General features: G+C 38.2%; 1 protein-coding gene across 1 annotated transcript in view; it reads right to left on the bottom strand.

Moving 5' to 3' along the window:
- The window catches only part of LOC103520910 (pyruvate dehydrogenase phosphatase regulatory subunit, mitochondrial), a gene marked incomplete at its 3' end in the record, with an annotated part of 24,550 nt that extends 9,722 nt beyond the window's left edge, over positions 1–14,828 (bottom strand). Inside the window, 5 exon segments of the mRNA XM_008486009.3 lie at positions 352–550; positions 1,567–1,715; positions 9,332–9,608; positions 12,192–12,209; positions 14,598–14,828. Of these exon segments, the coding sequence (XP_008484231.1) occupies positions 352–550; positions 1,567–1,715; positions 9,332–9,608; positions 12,192–12,209; positions 14,598–14,767 (813 nt within the window).
- Positions 14,829–18,972: the final 4,144 nt, after the last annotated feature.

Raw genomic sequence — 18,972 nt, 5'->3', positions numbered from 1 at the left:
AAAAATCTCAAAAACTGAAACTTTGGAGAGAATCACTCCTAAAAATAGGTAAGTTTGTATTTTTTGCATATTATTATGATTGTTCTAGATGTAAAATTTTGTGCAAATTTCAAAAATGAAAACCGTTTCTTTCTACGACAAGTAGAAAAAAAGTTATTCAACTTTTTCTGAGGGTGCCTCTCATTTTCCCCAAAACACACGAAATGGCGGTTATCTAGAGAACCGATCGAAACCGCTCATGCATATGGGAATGATTATTGTTGGAAATGATCCCATATATCTACTGTAGGCCGTTGTCCCTATAATTCTGGACCACCCTGTATGGACCGATTCTATTTGATTATACATTACCTTATAGGAGAAAGGATGTAAGTTTATATCTTCATCACAAAGTTCACTTAAAAGTTGTTTAGCCTTAGGTCCCACTACGTTGATAACAGTATACTTGCTAGTGACGTCAGAGAGTGTGATATAATGTTTGGTGGGTAGATGATTCTTCATCCATTCAAACACACGAGTTTGCTGAGATGTGGGAGATACCATGAAGTAACTGCAGAAAAAAAGAGTTAAAATCTTTGTAAGGGTCAACAGATGTCACAGAAATCTATCAATCCAGCGCCACGTCGCAAGTTCAAATTTGGCGTCCCAGAATTGGCGCTGGGTCAACCAACCAACCAACCAACCAACCAACCAACCAACCAACCAACCAACCAACCAACCAACCAACCAACCAACCAACCAACCAACCAACCAACCAACCAACCAACCAACCAACCAACCAACCAACCAACCAACCAACCAACCAACCAACCAACCAACCAACCAACCAACCAACCAACCAACCAACCAACCAACCAACCAACCAACCAACCAACCAACCAACCAACCAACCAACCAACCAGACAACCAACCCAACCCAAGTAGTTTTTTTAAAAACAATTTGACTATGCAAAGTTTCAAATTTGTACCTAAAGTCAATCGGATGATATTCAGCCATTACGTCATTGTAATGAAATGAACGATATACCTATTCTGTATGTAAGTTACAAAATCTTTAAGTATTTATTTGAACGAAAAACACTTATACGAGTGGGTACATAGAAAAAGTATACCTACGAGCACACAGACAAATACAAAAGTTAAGCTGACTTCGCTAGAAATTTAATAGAAACTTATCTTTTACATAAGTTTCTCGATCATATCAGTTGCATTAAGATTTATTTGTGATTTTTTTTTTTTTTGTATGCTACATACTACCCCAGAATTTTGCTCATTGGAGAAAGTTCTTTTAGTATGCTACCTAACCGTATTACCCCCAGAAAGTTGCTAATTTGTGAAAGTTCTTTTTATATACAACCTAACCGTATTATTAAGGCCTGAAGGAAGATGTACTAATCAAATGATATTCCTACTCTAGGTAATACATAGGTAGGTACCTGTTTATTGATTTTTTGGTTTTGCGGAATTCGGATGTGGGATTTTACTACCTGAGACATTTTGCGGAATTAGTATACACCGAATTAGACGAACTGTGTATTACCCTAATAGATGTTATGGGTAAATTACCTGGTTTCTGTCTCTCGTACCAGGATACAATCATTCTCATAACCTCCTCTCTCATTTTGCATTCCAGTATGTGATATTCCACCAACAGGAATATTCACGTCATTGGAACATAATTGTTGTAACCAATCAACTAGTGATTCGTCTGAACACTGCAATATAAAAGGAAATATTCAAAGTTAGGTGCTTTTTATTGTAGGTAAACGTACATATAAAACACACCAACATCAATCTTCATCTTCAATACTACAGGGTAGTTTTGAATTTGTGGACCACTAAAATATTTCCAAAACGGCTTGCAATTTTAAAATTCAGTAAAATGTTATGCATGGATTTTTACACAGATTGTGATGTGATGTTTTGAACATCACAGTCATCCGGTAGATTCGATCTCTATTTGGTTGAGAATTATCAACTTTGACTCTACCGGCATCTGTCTGTTCCAGTTCTTAACATAACATTTTACTGAATTTTAAAATTTATTGCAACCCGTTCTTCTTTTGTCCCCATGTCTCCGTGCTTTTTGGTATTTTTCCTTATCCTTGAGTAGTATCAGTTTTTCCCGTAGGTTATCCAGTGTTCTCCTTTATTTCTTCGATTCCCTCCTTAATTAGCTTTTTCCCTGTATTTTTTACTTTCTATTACTACAGTATAGCGGAGCTATACTAGTAATGAAAGTATTGCAATCGGTCCAAATTTTCAAAATCGGGAGATGGGTGGAAATATCCGTTTTGGGGTCCCCTGATTCCAAAAAAGTGGTTTTTAGCCCATGGTCTGTACGTAACGTACGTACTACAGGTTTAAATGGGAAAAAGTAGAAAGTTGTGAACAAAATATCTCAAGAACGGTTTGTCGTAAAGCGATGAAATTTGGTATGCTATCCCGGTATGGTCCAAGAACGCGACTGTAACAATTTGGTAAAAATCGGACAGTCACCCATCCAGATATTAACCAAAGTAATTGTTACTAAACCCTCATTTCGTGGAAAATGTTGAAAAGGTTGTGAACAAAATATCTCAAGAACGGTTTGTAGTAGAGAAATGAAATTTGGTATGCTATCCCGATATGGTCCAAGGACGCGACTGTAACAATTTGGCAAAAATCGGATAATCACCCATCCAGATATTAACCAAAGTAATTGTTACTAAACCCTCATTTCGTGGAAAATGTTGAAAAGGTTGTGAACAAAATATCTCAAGAACCGTTTGTCGTAAAGCGATGAAATTTGGTATGCTATCCCAGTATGGTCCAAGGACGCGACTGTAACAATTTGGCAAAAATCGGATAATCACCCATCCAGATATTAACCAAAGTAATTGTTACTTAACCCTCATTTCGTGGAAAATGTTGAAAAGGTTGTGAACAAAATATCTCAAGAACCGTTTGTCGTAAAGCGATGAAATTTGGTATGCTATCCCAGTATGGTCCAAGGACGCGACTGTAACAATTTGGCAAAAATCGGATAATCACCCATCCAGATATTAACCAAAGTAATTGTTACTTAACCCTCATTTCGTGGAAAATGTTGAAAAGGTTGTGAACAAAATATCTCAAGAACCGTTTGTCGTAAAGCGATGAAATTTGGTATGCTATCCCAGTATGGTCCAAGGACGCGACTGTAACAATTTGGCAAAAATCGGATAATCACCCATCCAGATATTAACCAAAGTAATTGTTACTTAACCCTCATTTCGTGGAAAATGTTGAAAAGGTTGTGAACAAAATATCTCAAGAACCGTTTGTCGTAAAGCGATGAAATTTGGTATGCTATCCCAGTATGGTCCAAGGACGCGACTGTAACAATTTGGCAAAAATCGGATAATCACCCATCCAGATATTAACCAAAGTAATTGTTACTTAACCCTCATTTCGTGGAAAATGTTGAAAAGGTTGTGAACAAAATATCTCAAGAACCGTTTGTCGTAAAGCGATGAAATTTGGTATGCTATCCCAGTATGGTCCAAGGACGCGACTGTAACAATTTGGCAAAAATCGGATAATCACCCATCCAGATATTAACCAAAGTAATTGTTACTTAACCCTCATTTCGTGGAAAATGTTGAAAAGGTTGTGAACAAAATATCTCAAGAACCGTTTGTCGTAAAGCGATGAAATTTGGTATGCTATCCCAGTATGGTCCAAGGACGCGACTGTAACAATTTGGCAAAAATCGGATAATCACCCATCCAGATATTAACCAAAGTAATTGTTACTTAACCCTCATTTCGTGGAAAATGTTGAAAAGGTTGTGAACAAAATATCTCAAGAACCGTTTGTCGTAAAGCGATGAAATTTGGTATGCTATCCCAGTATGGTCCAAGGACGCGACTGTAACAATTTGGCAAAAATCGGATAATCACCCATCCAGATATTAACCAAAGTAATTGTTACTTAACCCTCATTTCGTGGAAAATGTTGAAAAGGTTGTGAACAAAATATCTCAAGAACCGTTTGTCGTAAAGCGATGAAATTTGGTATGCTATCCCAGTATGGTCCAAGGACGCGACTGTAACAATTTGGCAAAAATCGGATAATCACCCATCCAGATATTAACCAAAGTAATTGTTACTTAACCCTCATTTCGTGGAAAATGTTGAAAAGGTTGTGAACAAAATATCTCAAGAACCGTTTGTCGTAAAGCGATGAAATTTGGTATGCTATCCCAGTATGGTCCAAGGACGCGACTGTAACAATTTGGCAAAAATCGGATAATCACCCATCCAGATATTAACCAAAGTAATTGTTACTTAACCCTCATTTCGTGGAAAATGTTGAAAAGGTTGTGAACAAAATATCTCAAGAACCGTTTGTCGTAAAGCGATGAAATTTGGTATGCTATCCCAGTATGGTCCAAGGACGCGACTGTAACAATTTGGCAAAAATCGGATAATCACCCATCCAGATATTAACCAAAGTAATTGTTACTTAACCCTCATTTCGTGGAAAATGTTGAAAAGGTTGTGAACAAAATATCTCAAGAACCGTTTGTCGTAAAGCGATGAAATTTGGTATGCTATCCCAGTATGGTCCAAGGACGCGACTGTAACAATTTGGCAAAAATCGGATAATCACCCATCCAGATATTAACCAAAGTAATTGTTACTTAACCCTCATTTCGTGGAAAATGTTGAAAAGGTTGTGAACAAAATATCTCAAGAACCGTTTGTCGTAAAGCGATGAAATTTGGTATGCTATCCCAGTATGGTCCAAGGACGCGACTGTAACAATTTGGCAAAAATCGGATAATCACCCATCCAGATATTAACCAAAGTAATTGTTACTTAACCCTCATTTCGTGGAAAATGTTGAAAAGGTTGTGAACAAAATATCTCAAGAACCGTTTGTCGTAAAGCGATGAAATTTGGTATGCTATCCCAGTATGGTCCAAGGACGCGACTGTAACAATTTGGCAAAAATCGGATAATCACCCATCCAGATATTAACCAAAGTAATTGTTACTTAACCCTCATTTCGTGGAAAATGTTGAAAAGGTTGTGAACAAAATATCTCAAGAACCGTTTGTCGTAAAGCGATGAAATTTGGTATGCTATCCCAGTATGGTCCAAGGACGCGACTGTAACAATTTGGCAAAAATCGGATAATCACCCATCCAGATATTAACCAAAGTAATTGTTACTTAACCCTCATTTCGTGGAAAATGTTGAAAAGGTTGTGAACAAAATATCTCAAGAACCGTTTGTCGTAAAGCGATGAAATTTGGTATGCTATCCCAGTATGGTCCAAGGACGCGACTGTAACAATTTGGCAAAAATCGGATAATCACCCATCCAGATATTAACCAAAGTAATTGTTACTTAACCCTCATTTCGTGGAAAATGTTGAAAAGGTTGTGAACAAAATATCTCAAGAACCGTTTGTCGTAAAGCGATGAAATTTGGTATGCTATCCCAGTATGGTCCAAGGACGCGACTGTAACAATTTGGCAAAAATCGGATAATCACCCATCCAGATATTAACCAAAGTAATTGTTACTTAACCCTCATTTCGTGGAAAATGTTGAAAAGGTTGTGAACAAAATATCTCAAGAACCGTTTGTCGTAAAGCGATGAAATTTGGTATGCTATCCCAGTATGGTCCAAGGACGCGACTGTAACAATTTGGCAAAAATCGGATAATCACCCATCCAGATATTAACCAAAGTAATTGTTACTTAACCCTCATTTCGTGGAAAATGTTGAAAAGGTTGTGAACAAAATATCTCAAGAACCGTTTGTCGTAAAGCGATGAAATTTGGTATGCTATCCCAGTATGGTCCAAGGACGCGACTGTAACAATTTGGCAAAAATCGGATAATCACCCATCCAGATATTAACCAAAGTAATTGTTACTTAACCCTCATTTCGTGGAAAATGTTGAAAAGGTTGTGAACAAAATATCTCAAGAACCGTTTGTCGTAAAGCGATGAAATTTGGTATGCTATCCCAGTATGGTCCAAGGACGCGACTGTAACAATTTGGCAAAAATCGGATAATCACCCATCCAGATATTAACCAAAGTAATTGTTACTTAACCCTCATTTCGTGGAAAATGTTGAAAAGGTTGTGAACAAAATATCTCAAGAACCGTTTGTCGTAAAGCGATGAAATTTGGTATGCTATCCCAGTATGGTCCAAGGACGCGACTGTAACAATTTGGCAAAAATCGGATAATCACCCATCCAGATATTAACCAAAGTAATTGTTACTTAACCCTCATTTCGTGGAAAATGTTGAAAAGGTTGTGAACAAAATATCTCAAGAACCGTTTGTCGTAAAGCGATGAAATTTGGTATGCTATCCCAGTATGGTCCAAGGACGCGACTGTAACAATTTGGCAAAAATCGGATAATCACCCATCCAGATATTAACCAAAGTAATTGTTACTTAACCCTCATTTCGTGGAAAATGTTGAAAAGGTTGTGAACAAAATATCTCAAGAACCGTTTGTCGTAAAGCGATGAAATTTGGTATGCTATCCCAGTATGGTCCAAGGACGCGACTGTAACAATTTGGCAAAAATCGGATAATCACCCATCCAGATATTAACCAAAGTAATTGTTACTTAACCCTCATTTCGTGGAAAATGTTGAAAAGGTTGTGAACAAAATATCTCAAGAACCGTTTGTCGTAAAGCGATGAAATTTGGTATGCTATCCCAGTATGGTCCAAGGACGCGACTGTAACAATTTGGCAAAAATCGGATAATCACCCATCCAGATATTAACCAAAGTAATTGTTACTTAACCCTCATTTCGTGGAAAATGTTGAAAAGGTTGTGAACAAAATATCTCAAGAACCGTTTGTCGTAAAGCGATGAAATTTGGTATGCTATCCCAGTATGGTCCAAGGACGCGACTGTAACAATTTGGCAAATTTACATGACCATACCATTTCAGTCTAGATCTTTCTATTCTATGTTGTAGTTTTTCTGTCCCGACCATTGATCTTATATTTTCGTTCCTTATCCTGTTTCTTCTGGTTTTTCCTACTGTGCGTCTCAAAAACTTCATCTCTGCGGCCTAGATTCTGCTCTCTTCCTTTCTCTTTATTGTCCACGTTTCTGAGCCGTAGGTTAAAATAGGGATGAAGTAAGTCTGATAGATTACTTTTTTACATTTTACTGGTACGTTATTATTCCAGATGATTCCTTTCACACAATGATAGAACTTGGAGCTTGTATCACTCCTGTTGTTTATTTCTTCCGTGATGGTTCCCTTTTTCTGACATTATGCTTCCCAAGTATTTAAATTGTGAGACTTTATTCAGTTCTGTTCCATCTAATTTCACACTACCCAATGGAGTGGTATCTCTGTGTAATATCAAAACTTCACTCTTTTCCTGGCTGAAAGTTCTGTTCCATCTAATTTCACACTACCCAATGGAGTGGTATCTCTGTGTAATATCAAAACTTCACTCTTTTCCTGGCTGAATATTATTAGTCCATATTTTCTCAGGCCACCCTTGTAACTCTTAAAAGTAGGATGTTAAAATTTTGCATGCAGCCCTTGATAGGTTGGTTGAACACTAAAAAAGTTAAAAGGGTCGCCTGGGACTTAATGAACAGTGAAAATTTTGCATGCAGCCCTTGATAGGTTGGTTGAACACTAAAAAAGTTAAAAGGGTCGCCTGGGACTTAATGAACAGTGTAGGTACGTGAAAACATAGATGAATCCTATATCCAACGAGGAAAAAGCTCCTCCTGAGTCCTAGTTACGCAAGAGCAATGTGTATTTTTCGACTTTCTTTCGCATTTTAATTTCAATACACTGACAACGAAGAATTTGTTTTAAGGATGTAGGTGCGCGGCAGTGCGCCAGGCCAAATTTGGACCATATGTCAAGATATAGGAACTTGAGTAAGTGAGTAAGTAAAAATCTGAAACTGGGCAAAAGTTTCACTAGGCTCCACCCATAGGCGGATTTAACCGATTTTTGGCAGTTTTTTGATATAAGTACAGGTACACTGTGTTCATTAAGTCTCAGGCCACCCTTACATACATATCCTGTATCGTTCAATTTATTCAACGGGTCGATTCACAAGGCCTCTAAACCACATTAAGTGAGTAAGTAAAAATCTGAAACTGGGCAAAAGTTTCACTAGGCTCCACCCATAGGCGGATTTAACCGATTTTTGGCAGTTTTTTGATATAAGTACAGGTACACTGTGTTCATTAAGTCTCAGGCCACCCTTACATACATATCCTGTATCGTTCAATTTATTCAACGGGTCGATTCACAAGGCCTCTAAACCACATTCTGTCCAGGTATTTTTTCTCGTCTTCGATTCTATCTAGATCTTCTCCTCTTCTTCTTACATCAGCACTAATCATATCTCTATATCTCATTCTGGGTCTACCTTTTGGTCACACACCATCCACTTTTAGTTCAAACATTTTCTTGGCAATTCTCTGCTCATCCATTTTCTTTACATGACCATACCATTTCAGTCTAGATCTTTCTATTCTATTTTGTAGTTTTTCTGTTCCGACCATTGATCTTATATTTTCGTTCCTTATCCTGTCTCTTCTGGTTTTTCCTACTGTGCGTCTCAAAAACTTCATCTCTGCGGCCTAGATTCTGCTCTCTTCCTTTCTCTTTATTGTCCACGTTTCTGAGCCGTAGGTTAAAATAGGGATGAAGTAAGTCTGATAGATTACTTTTTTACATTTTACTGGTACGTTATTATTCCAGATGATTCCTTTCACACAATGATAGAACTTGGAGCTTGTATCACTCCTGTTGTTTATTTCTTCCGTGATGGTTCCCTTTTTCTGACATTATGCTTCCCAAGTATTTAAATTGTGAGACTTTATTCAGTTCTGTTCCATCTAATTTCACACTACCCAATGGAGTGGTATCTCTGTGTAATATCAAAACTTCACTCTTTTCCTGGCTGAATATTATTAGTCCATATTTTCTCAGGCCACCCTTGTAACTCTTAAAAGTAGGATGTTTTTTTTTTTTTTACTTTCTATTTCTTTTCAAATACCTACGTATTCTGCGAATGTAATAGAAAGTCGTGTGATGTTCACACCAGATTTTTTTTTTTTTTTTTTTTACTTTCTATTTCTTTTCAAATACCTACGTATTCTGCGAATGTAATAGAAAGTCGTGTGATGTTCACACCAGATTTTTTTTCTTCATAAATACCTACTTCAATCCATTTATTTATAACTAGTGGTTGACCCGTCCTTTGTACGGGACCACCACACAACCACACTCACACCCACACACATACACACACACTGAACGTTTTTTTTCTGCACTAACCGTGATTTTAATTTTGGAGAACGAAGACATGTCGATAATGCCCACCCCTTCAAAACAAGCTCGATACTCTTCTTCCATGAAATCGAAAAACTTGGGCTTGAAAAAAGTGCCTGGGGGCATTTCAGGTCGGGGATCTCCGACACGATAAGTACTGTCAAAATAAAGGGGTCGTTCATAACCCATGCGCACTCCAAATACAGCACCCCGTGTTTCTAAAACTGAATAGAGCGGAGAGCAGCGCAGGTTACGTGCATATTTGAACTCACATTGATGAGGAGATGTCACAGAAATCTATCAATCCAGCGCCACGTCGCAAGTTCAAATTTGGCGTCCCAGAATTGGCGCTGGGTCAACCAACCAACCAGACAACCAACCCAACCCAAGTAGTTTTTTTAAAAACAATTTGACTATGCAAAGTTTCAAATTTGTACCTAAAGTCAATCGGATGATATTCAGCCATTACGTCATTGTAATGAAATGAACGATATACCTATTCTGTATGTAAGTTACAAAATCTTTAAGTATTTATTTGAACGAAAAACACTTATACGAGTGGGTACATAGAAAAAGTATACCTACGAGTGGGTACATAGAAAAAGTATACCTACGAGCACACAGACAAATACAAAAGTTAAGCTGACTTCGCTAGAAATTTAATAGAAACTTATCTTTTACATAAGTTTCTCGATCATATCAGTTGCATTAAGATTTATTTGTGATTTTTTTTTTGTATGCTACATACTACCCCAGAATTTTGCTCATTGGAGAAAGTTCTTTTAGTATGCTACCTAACCGTATTACCCCCAGAAAGTTGCTAATTTGTGAAAGTTCTTTTTATATACAACCTAACCGTATTATTAAGGCCTGAAGGAAGATGTACTAATCAAATGATATTCCTACTCTAGGTAATACATAGGTAGGTACCTGTTTATTGATTTTTTGGTTTTGCGGAATTCGGATGTGGGATTTTACTACCTGAGACATTTTGCGGAATTAGTATACACCGAATTAGACGAACTGTGTATTACCCTAATAGATGTTATGGGTAAATTACCTGGTTTCTGTCTCTCGTACCAGGATACAATCATTCTCATAACCTCCTCTCTCATTTTGCATTCCAGTATGTGATATTCCACCAACAGGAATATTCACGTCATTGGAACATAATTGTTGTAACCAATCAACTAGTGATTCGTCTGAACACTGCAATATAAAAGGAAATATTCAAAGTTAGGTGCTTTTTATTGTAGGTAAACGTACATATAAAACACACCAACATCAATCTTCATCTTCAATACTACAGGGTAGTTTTGAATTTGTGGACCACTAAAATATTTCCAAAACGGCTTGCAATTTTAAAATTCAGTAAAATGTTATGCATGGATTTTTACACAGATTGTGATGTGATGTTTTGAACATCACAGTCATCCGGTAGATTCGATCTCTATTTGGTTGAGAATTATCAACTTTGACTCTACCGGCATCTGTCTGTTCCAGTTCTTAACATAACATTTTACTGAATTTTAAAATTTATTGCAACCCGTTCTTCTTTTGTCCCCATGTCTCCGTGCTTTTTGGTATTTTTCCTTATCCTTGAGTAGTATCAGTTTTTCCCGTAGGTTATCCAGTGTTCTCCTTTATTTCTTCGATTCCCTCCTTAATTAGCTTTTTCCCTGTATTTTTTACTTTCTATTACTACAGTATAGCGGAGTCGATTCCCTCGTTAATTAGCTTTTTCCCTGTATTTTTTTTTCTTCATAAATACCTACTTCAATCCATTTATTTATAACTAGTGGTTGACCCGTCCTTTGTACGGGACCACCACACAACCACACTCACACCCACACACATACAGATACGTTGATGACGTCATCATACTATGGTCAGGTACTCAGAGGGTACTAGGTCAACTTATGACCAGTATAAATCAGATATGGGACATTGATCTTGAATACGGGGGTGATTCTATCAACTTCCTGGACCTCACTATCAGCCTAGTAGACCAAAGGCACAAATTTAAGATCTACAGAAAGGACAGTTTCTCTGATGTCATCATACCCGCTGTAAACCATTCATAAAATAGAAAATTCATAAAATTTCTACCATTCATAAAATAGAAAAGTGAAAATTGCGGACTATTACCCTCACCTACCTACCCTATGTACGGACCACAGGCTAAAAACTACTTTTTGGAATCAGGGGACCCTAAAACAGATAGATACCTATTTCCAGTTTCCACACATTTCCCGTTTGTTTGTTTGTTTTATTTTTTAATTTGGACCGATTGCAATACTTTCTCATTACTACACTCGGTTCCACAAAAAGCGACTCAAACTTAAAAATATCGAAATTCACTATTCTTTCATGCTTCATGAGCCTTTTAGTAACTAAAATTATATTTTTCTAAAAGCTGAGGTGTTACCTGATCTTTTGGTACCACTTGTGTCACTTTTCGACTGTTCTGACAAGTTATAGGGTGTTCAAAAACACTCTCCATTTCTGTGTTAAGTAGCATAGCGAAAAGGAGTTGAAAATTCACAGTTTTCGACATTTTTTGTACATTTTGGCCAGTATTTCCAAAAGCTGAGGTGTTACCTGATCTTTTGGTACCACTTGTGTCACTTTTCGACTGTTCTGACAAGTTATAGGGTGTTCAAAAACACTCTTCATTTCTGTGTTAAGTAGCATAGCGAAAAGGATTATTTGTTAGGTTTATATTAGAAATCCTATGTATTAACATTATTCTCTAGTGTACCTAATCTAGTGTATCTAAGGAACCAGCTGATTTATGATCAGGTGACAGTACCCCCACCCCCATTGTCACTATCAGATAATGGAAACATAAAAACACTGATTACAATATTGAATAGCGTAGTGTCTGCAATGGCGAAACAGAAACACACTAATTAGAATATTGAATAGCGTAGTGTCTGCTATAATGGAAACATAAAAACACTGATTACAATATTGAATAGCGTAGTGTCTGCAATGGCGAAACAGAAACACACTAATTAGAATATTGAATAGCGTAGTGTCTGCTATAATGGAAACATAAAAACACTGATTACAATATTGAATAGCGTAGTGTCTGCAATGGCGAAACAGAAACACACTAATTAGAATATTGAATAGCGTAGTGTCTGCTATAATGGAAACATAAAAACACTGATTACAATATTGAATAGCGTAGTGTCTGCAATGGCGAAACAGAAACACACTAATTAGAATATTGAATAGCGTAGTGTCTGCCATAATGGAAACATAGTTCGGCCATGCCTTTTCCACAAGTTTGGCCATGCCTCGGGATGAACTAGCGGGATTCCGGAGCGAAGCGACGGAATTCAGCTAGTGGAAACATAAAAACACTGATTACAATATTGAATAGCGTAGTGTCTGCAATGGCGAAACAGAAACACACTGAACGCAGTGCTCAAAAGTTTGGGAACCCCTCATCTAAAAAATGCGTTTTAAAATTTAAAGTCAGTTCTCATGGTGTAGAGCCTGTAGAGGTCACTACACTCGCCTTGCACGCGGGAGACCCGGGTTCGATCCCCGGCGAGGTCAAAATATTTGTAACATGTAAAAGATTGATTCCGTGACTGGCTATTGCAGGGCCCACTCAGCCTCGTGAGGAAAATGAGTAGCTATGTATTATATATAACATAAATGCGCATAGCGATCGGTGCCAGCATGGTAGCCAAACGTTGGGTGTTAGTATTATTGAGGTATATATTTGGAAAATCCTACAATGCTGCAGTGAGCAAAAAAGGTGATATGATAACACAAAGAAACGGTATTTATGTATTTAAAAGTTTAAAATGTGATTTTCTCAAAATTGAACATCTGGTGTGAACATTACATGACTTTCTCTTACATTTACGGAATACCTATTTAAGAAAATTCCCGAGCCGCCCATGGCGGCCGATATTTGGTGGAAAATTTTCTATCTCAAAATACTCCCCATGTATTTCAAGTGTCCGGAAAAGTACAAAGCAATATTGACTTTTGTTGATATCTGAATTAGCCAGCCTAGTTAGCTTAGTTGGTAGTGCGTCTGCCTTGTAAGGCTATGTAAGCGCTAGGCCGCAAGTTCGATTCCCGCCCGGGGCTGATTTTATCCTGATGGGATAATATTCGTTCTCGGAACGGCTGAGGGCAAAAATCGGGAAATCCGTATTTTTTCACCATTTTGCTAGTTTGTACCGTATATGCCGAAAAAAAAGTTGGCAACCCTACCCCCACCTTAATTTTTGAACCGATGGATTTAGAAACTTGAAATTTTGTATACGAGGCTATATTTAACTCTAGTTTCTTAGAAATAGTACCGAATTCTAACGAGTACCTAATACCCCCTCCTATTTGGCTCCTACACCAAATACAGTGTTGCAACTATCATAGTGCATAAAATCTTATCGAGGGATTAATTTCCGTGCATTAAAAAAGGGATTTTACGCACGACAACTATCATAGTGCATAAAATCTTATCGAGGGATTAATTTCCGTGCATTAAAAAAGGGATTTTACGCACGAGTACCTATCCTGTCTTCCTTCTCTCTTCGATTTCGGGACGATAAGACCATGGCAGTTACAGTTCCCTCTGTCAAACCTCTTAAAAAAAAAGATATCTGAATTAAGTCACTGTTCGATTTTTACCAAATTGTTAGGCACGTTCTTGGATAATGTTATGAAATAGGTAAAAGACGGATTCCGAATCCGGATTTCGGGTTCAAAATCCGCCGATCCGGATTTTCGGATCTAAAATCCGGATACCGCATACCGGGTAATATCCGGATTATCCGAAATCCGGATTTTTGTGACAGCCCTACTCAAAATTGTCATATGAGCAAGAAAAGGCAACAGAAAATATTTTCTAAAAAATTGATTAACCAGTTCACAAAAATGATTTGTTTAAATTTTATTCAAGGTAATAAAACTTCATATCAGATGCTTTTTTGACACCCTGTAGGAAAAACACAAATTCGGGACTAAAACTTGATTGTTTTTTAAAAAATAAAATCATTGGTACGATTTTAAAAATTAAATAAGTTAACAATATTAGCTTCAAAATGAGACTGTTTGGGGAAATTTAAGGGAGATATCGTAGGTTTTGTAAGAGGAAAAGTTCGAGTCACTTTTTGTGGAACCGAGTGTAGTAATAGAAAAATAGAAAGTAAAAAAGTGGACCCTCATCTTTTTTCCCGTGAATTCTTCAAATGTAAAAATGTCTTGGAATAGAACTTGATTTGTTCGTTCAAATATTGCTTACCTCCCCACAACTTCTCTTATTCTCTGCTGCAGATATTGTCTATTATTATGCAGATCTAGGAATCTCTGCACATCGAACGACAGTAATTCCTGTGTGGCTTCTCCGTGCGTCATCCATTCGGCTACTGCTCTTCCAATACCTCCTGCACCTTGCAATGAGTTCCCATTCATGCCTACCGCTACAAAGTAGTTGCGAACCTAGAACACATTCTATTCTATCAATACATGGTTCACCAGAAAGACACTGACAACGGCTCCAGGTAGGTAGATTTTATCTTTTTTTTTTTAAACTGAAACTGTTAAAAGCAGAACACAAAATATTGTTTCAAATACATACAGTGCATTCATAAAGTCCCCCCCACCTAGGGTTGCCAACCGTACGTTATTTCCCGGAACAATCCGTATTATGTCAAAAATCAAATGTTCCGCCGGAACACACCTTTGTTCCGGTTTTTTCCAAATCTATGGAAAATACGGGAACTGACTAATAAACAGAAAAAATTACAAAAAAAAAGGTTAAAAAGATAGGTAGGTACTGTTTCCAAAGATCTATCCGTTACAATCCTGTTGTCAAAATTACGACATCTTTTGAAGTCAGTGCTACAGTGGTCCTTTTGTTAGAGCAAGGGTTCAGTCAACGGGACGTGGCCTTTGAGGTGGACATTAGCCAATCTGCTGTTTCCAGGGTATTCAAAAGATATCAGGAGACAAATTCCTTCCACAGGAGACCTGGATCAGGAATAATAAGGAGCACATCAGCCCTAAATTACCGGTTTCTTTAATCGAAGTCACTCCGAGACGGACGCCTGAACGCAGTTCTGCTGCTATAGGAGCTCCTAAACACAAGAAATGTGCATGTGAGTGCTGACACAGTAAGAAGAAGACTCGAGGATGCTGATTTGGCACCAAAAAGAGCTGGGACAGGACCGAAACTCACCGGGTCAAGCGCATGAGATATGCACGGGAACACGTCATTTGGATTCAGCAGCTATGGGACCCTGTATGCCAATGATAGGAGGTGTAGAGTGTATAGAAGACCAGATGAGCGGATTAAATAGTGTTGCAGCAACCGTCAGTTCGGAAGGTTTAGGGAGGAATATCTTTAGAATAAAAAAACGCATTGGTTTTCATTCCCTGGGGAGCTGTAGGCGGTCTAACTGGTCAGCTACCTTCCTTATAGCTTAAGCTTAGAGCCTTGCAGCCTTGAATAGCACTCTCTGACTTACAGTTGAGAAGTTGCGGGTTCGATACTCCCCTGTGTCAACAAATTTCCCTTTTATTTTGTGAACCGTTACCAAATAAGCAAGTGAATAGTTGATCCCATGTGATTTTTCACGCCAAATCGAATGGTGAAACTTTTAGAACTGTCTGACTTACAGTTGACCCAAGTCAAAAAAATCTACTATTTGCTGGATTCAAACCCCACACCCACAGTCCAATTCCTTGATTTCCTTGTTAAAATACAATAGGTAGGTAATAGGTTGTGATTAATAGCAACCAATATTATAACTCAAATGAGAAATAAAGTAATCATGAAATATATATGTACATATGTACGTTAGATTCGTTAGAAGGTTCATTAGTTCATTTACTTTAGCTGTAAAAAATATCGATATTGACATTTTTTCCCGATATATCGATATTCGGAAATATCGATATATATCGCCCATCCCTAGCTACAGGAACATGTTGAACAGTTTGTGGCTTTCTCCGAAGTGGACCACACACTGCTGTGGAAAAAAATGATGGAATTTGGTTTACCGTTCAGAATAACATCACTAATGCAAAGATTTTACAACCAAGCAGAAGTACGAATAAGAAGCGGGACGAAATATACACCCCCATGCAAAGTAAACAAAGGTTTATTACAAGGGGACTGCATTTCCCCTCTGTTGTTCCTAATATTTATTAATGATATTGAACAATTCTTCAAGGATAAGCTGAGGTGTTACCTGATCTTTTGGTACCACTTGTGTCACTTTTCGACTGTTCTGACAAGTTATAGGGTGTTCAAAAACACTCTCCATTTCTGTGTTAAGTAGCATAGCGAAAAGGAGTTGAAAATTCACAGTTTTCGACATTTTTTGTACATTTTGGCCAGTATTTCTTCACTTCCATAATGAATATGTGTTTCCAAAGATCTATCCGTTACAATCCTGTTGTCAAAATTACGACATCTTTTGAAGTCAGTGCTACAGTGGTCCTTTTGTTAGAGCAAGGGTTCAGTCAACGGGACGTGGCCTTTGAGGTGGACATTAGCCAATCTGCTGTTTCCAGGGTATTCAAAAGATATCAGGAGACAAATTCCTTCCACAGGAGACCTGGATCAGGAATAATAAGGAGCACATCAGCCCTAAATTACCGGTTTCTTTAATCGAAGTCACTCCGAGACGGACGCCTGAACGCAGTTCTGCTGCTATAGGAGCTCCTAAACACAAGAAATGTGCATGTGAGTGCTGACACAGTAAGAAGAAGACTCGAGGATGCTGATTTGACACCAAAAAGAGCTGGGACAGGACCGAAACTCACCGAGTCAAGCGCATGAGATATGCACGGGAACACGTCATTTGGATTCAGCAGCTATGGGACCCTGTATGCAGTGTATGCCAATGATAGGATGTGTAGAGTGTATAGAAGACCAGATGAGCGGATTAAATAGTGTTGCAGAACACGATAAATGCGGATAAAAAATACAACTATAATCCTACAAAGAGACCATGGTACAACAAAGAATGTTTCCAACTAAAAAAGGCATAGGAAAAAACGCATTGGTTTTCATTCCCTGGGGAGCTGTAGGCGGTCTAACTGGTCAGCGACAAGTCCAAGACATGCTACAGGTATTTATACATGCTACAGGTATTTATAAAATATCGATATTTAAAAAACGCATTGGTTTTCATTCCCTGGGGAGCTGTAGGCGGTCTAACTGGTCAGCGACAAGTCCAAGACATGCTACAGGTATTTATAAAATATCGATATTTCCGATATCGATATATCGAAAGTAAAATATCGATATCACCGATATCGATACATCGAAAGTAAAATATCGATATCACCGATATATCGAAAGTAAAATATCGATATTCCTATATATCGATATTTTTCGATATTAGGGTAGGTAGGGCCGTAGGGGTATTGGGAAGAGCTCACTGTGCAACTGAGCACTCTGAAGTCTGACCCCTACCTTCCTTATAGCTTAAGCTTAGAGCCTTGCAGCCTTGAATTAAATACCATGACTAGGAAGAGTAGGGTAAGATCTCATTTATCAAAAATATCGATGATCTCACTACGCATTTTATCATGGAGCGAGGACAACGAGAAATTTGCAGAGTCTCAAACGGGATTTCGACCTGGAAGAGGCTGCACAGACAACATTTTCTCCCTGGCCTGCATTGTCAATATCCACCTGATTAAACATCGTAAGTTATATGCTAGTTTCGTCGACTTTAGATCGGCTTTCTCCGAAGTGGACCACACACTGCTGTGGAAAAAAATGATGGAATTTGGTTTACCGTTCAGAATAACATCACTAATGCAAAGACTTTACAACCAAGCAGAAGTACGAATAAGAAGCGGGACGAAATATACACCCCCATGCAAAGTAAACAAAGGTTTATTACAAGGGGACTGCATTTCCCCTCTGTTGTTCCTAATATTTATTAATGATATTGAACAATTCTTCAAGGATAAAGGAGCGATCGGTGTGCCCATTAGTCACGAACAGGACATACTTACCTTACTTTACGCAGACGATCTTATTATCTTCGGATCAAGCAAAACCGACCTCCAACAAAAACTAAATATCCAAAAATGGGGGTGGAACACTCATCTTAAAAAAAAAAAAAAAAAAAAAACAAACAATTTTGAGGCCAGCAAAACTTTTCCTACGTTTAATATTTTCTCTCGCCTTTAGTTTTCATTTTATCGAAGTAAGACTGAGGGACAATATTAGTTTTTAGGGGCGAAGCCCCGGGAGCGCGAAGCGCGACCTCATGGCTCATGCACACCCCGCGAAGCCCCGGGAGCGCGAAGCACGACCTCATGCACAAGCCCGCGAAGCCCCGGGAGCGCGCAGCCCGACCGTATACGCAACTCCGCGTAGCGAACACGCGAAGCCCCCCTCCCGAGCACGAAGTGCGAGTTTTAAATATACACTGCCAGGCAATGAAAGCGGGACACCCCTATTTTTTGGGTTTTCTCAAACTGCTGCTTAGTGTTCAAATTTTTTTAGGTAAAACCATTATTAATATTTTTGCTGTAAAGCTTGAAACTGATTCCACAAGGCCGCATACCTACCTACATACCCTAGGTAGCCGGAACTTTTAAAAGATTAAACTATTGTATTCGCTTCGGTGTCGTCTGTCTGTCGGTCGGTC

This window comes from Diaphorina citri, unplaced genomic scaffold, assembly GCF_000475195.1.
Source record: "Diaphorina citri unplaced genomic scaffold, Diaci psyllid genome assembly version 1.1 scaffold4248, whole genome shotgun sequence".
Taxonomy (NCBI): Eukaryota; Metazoa; Arthropoda; class Insecta; order Hemiptera; family Psyllidae; genus Diaphorina; species Diaphorina citri.
The sequence above is the reverse complement of the archived record's forward strand: the minus strand, read 5'-3'. Positions and strand labels throughout refer to the sequence as shown.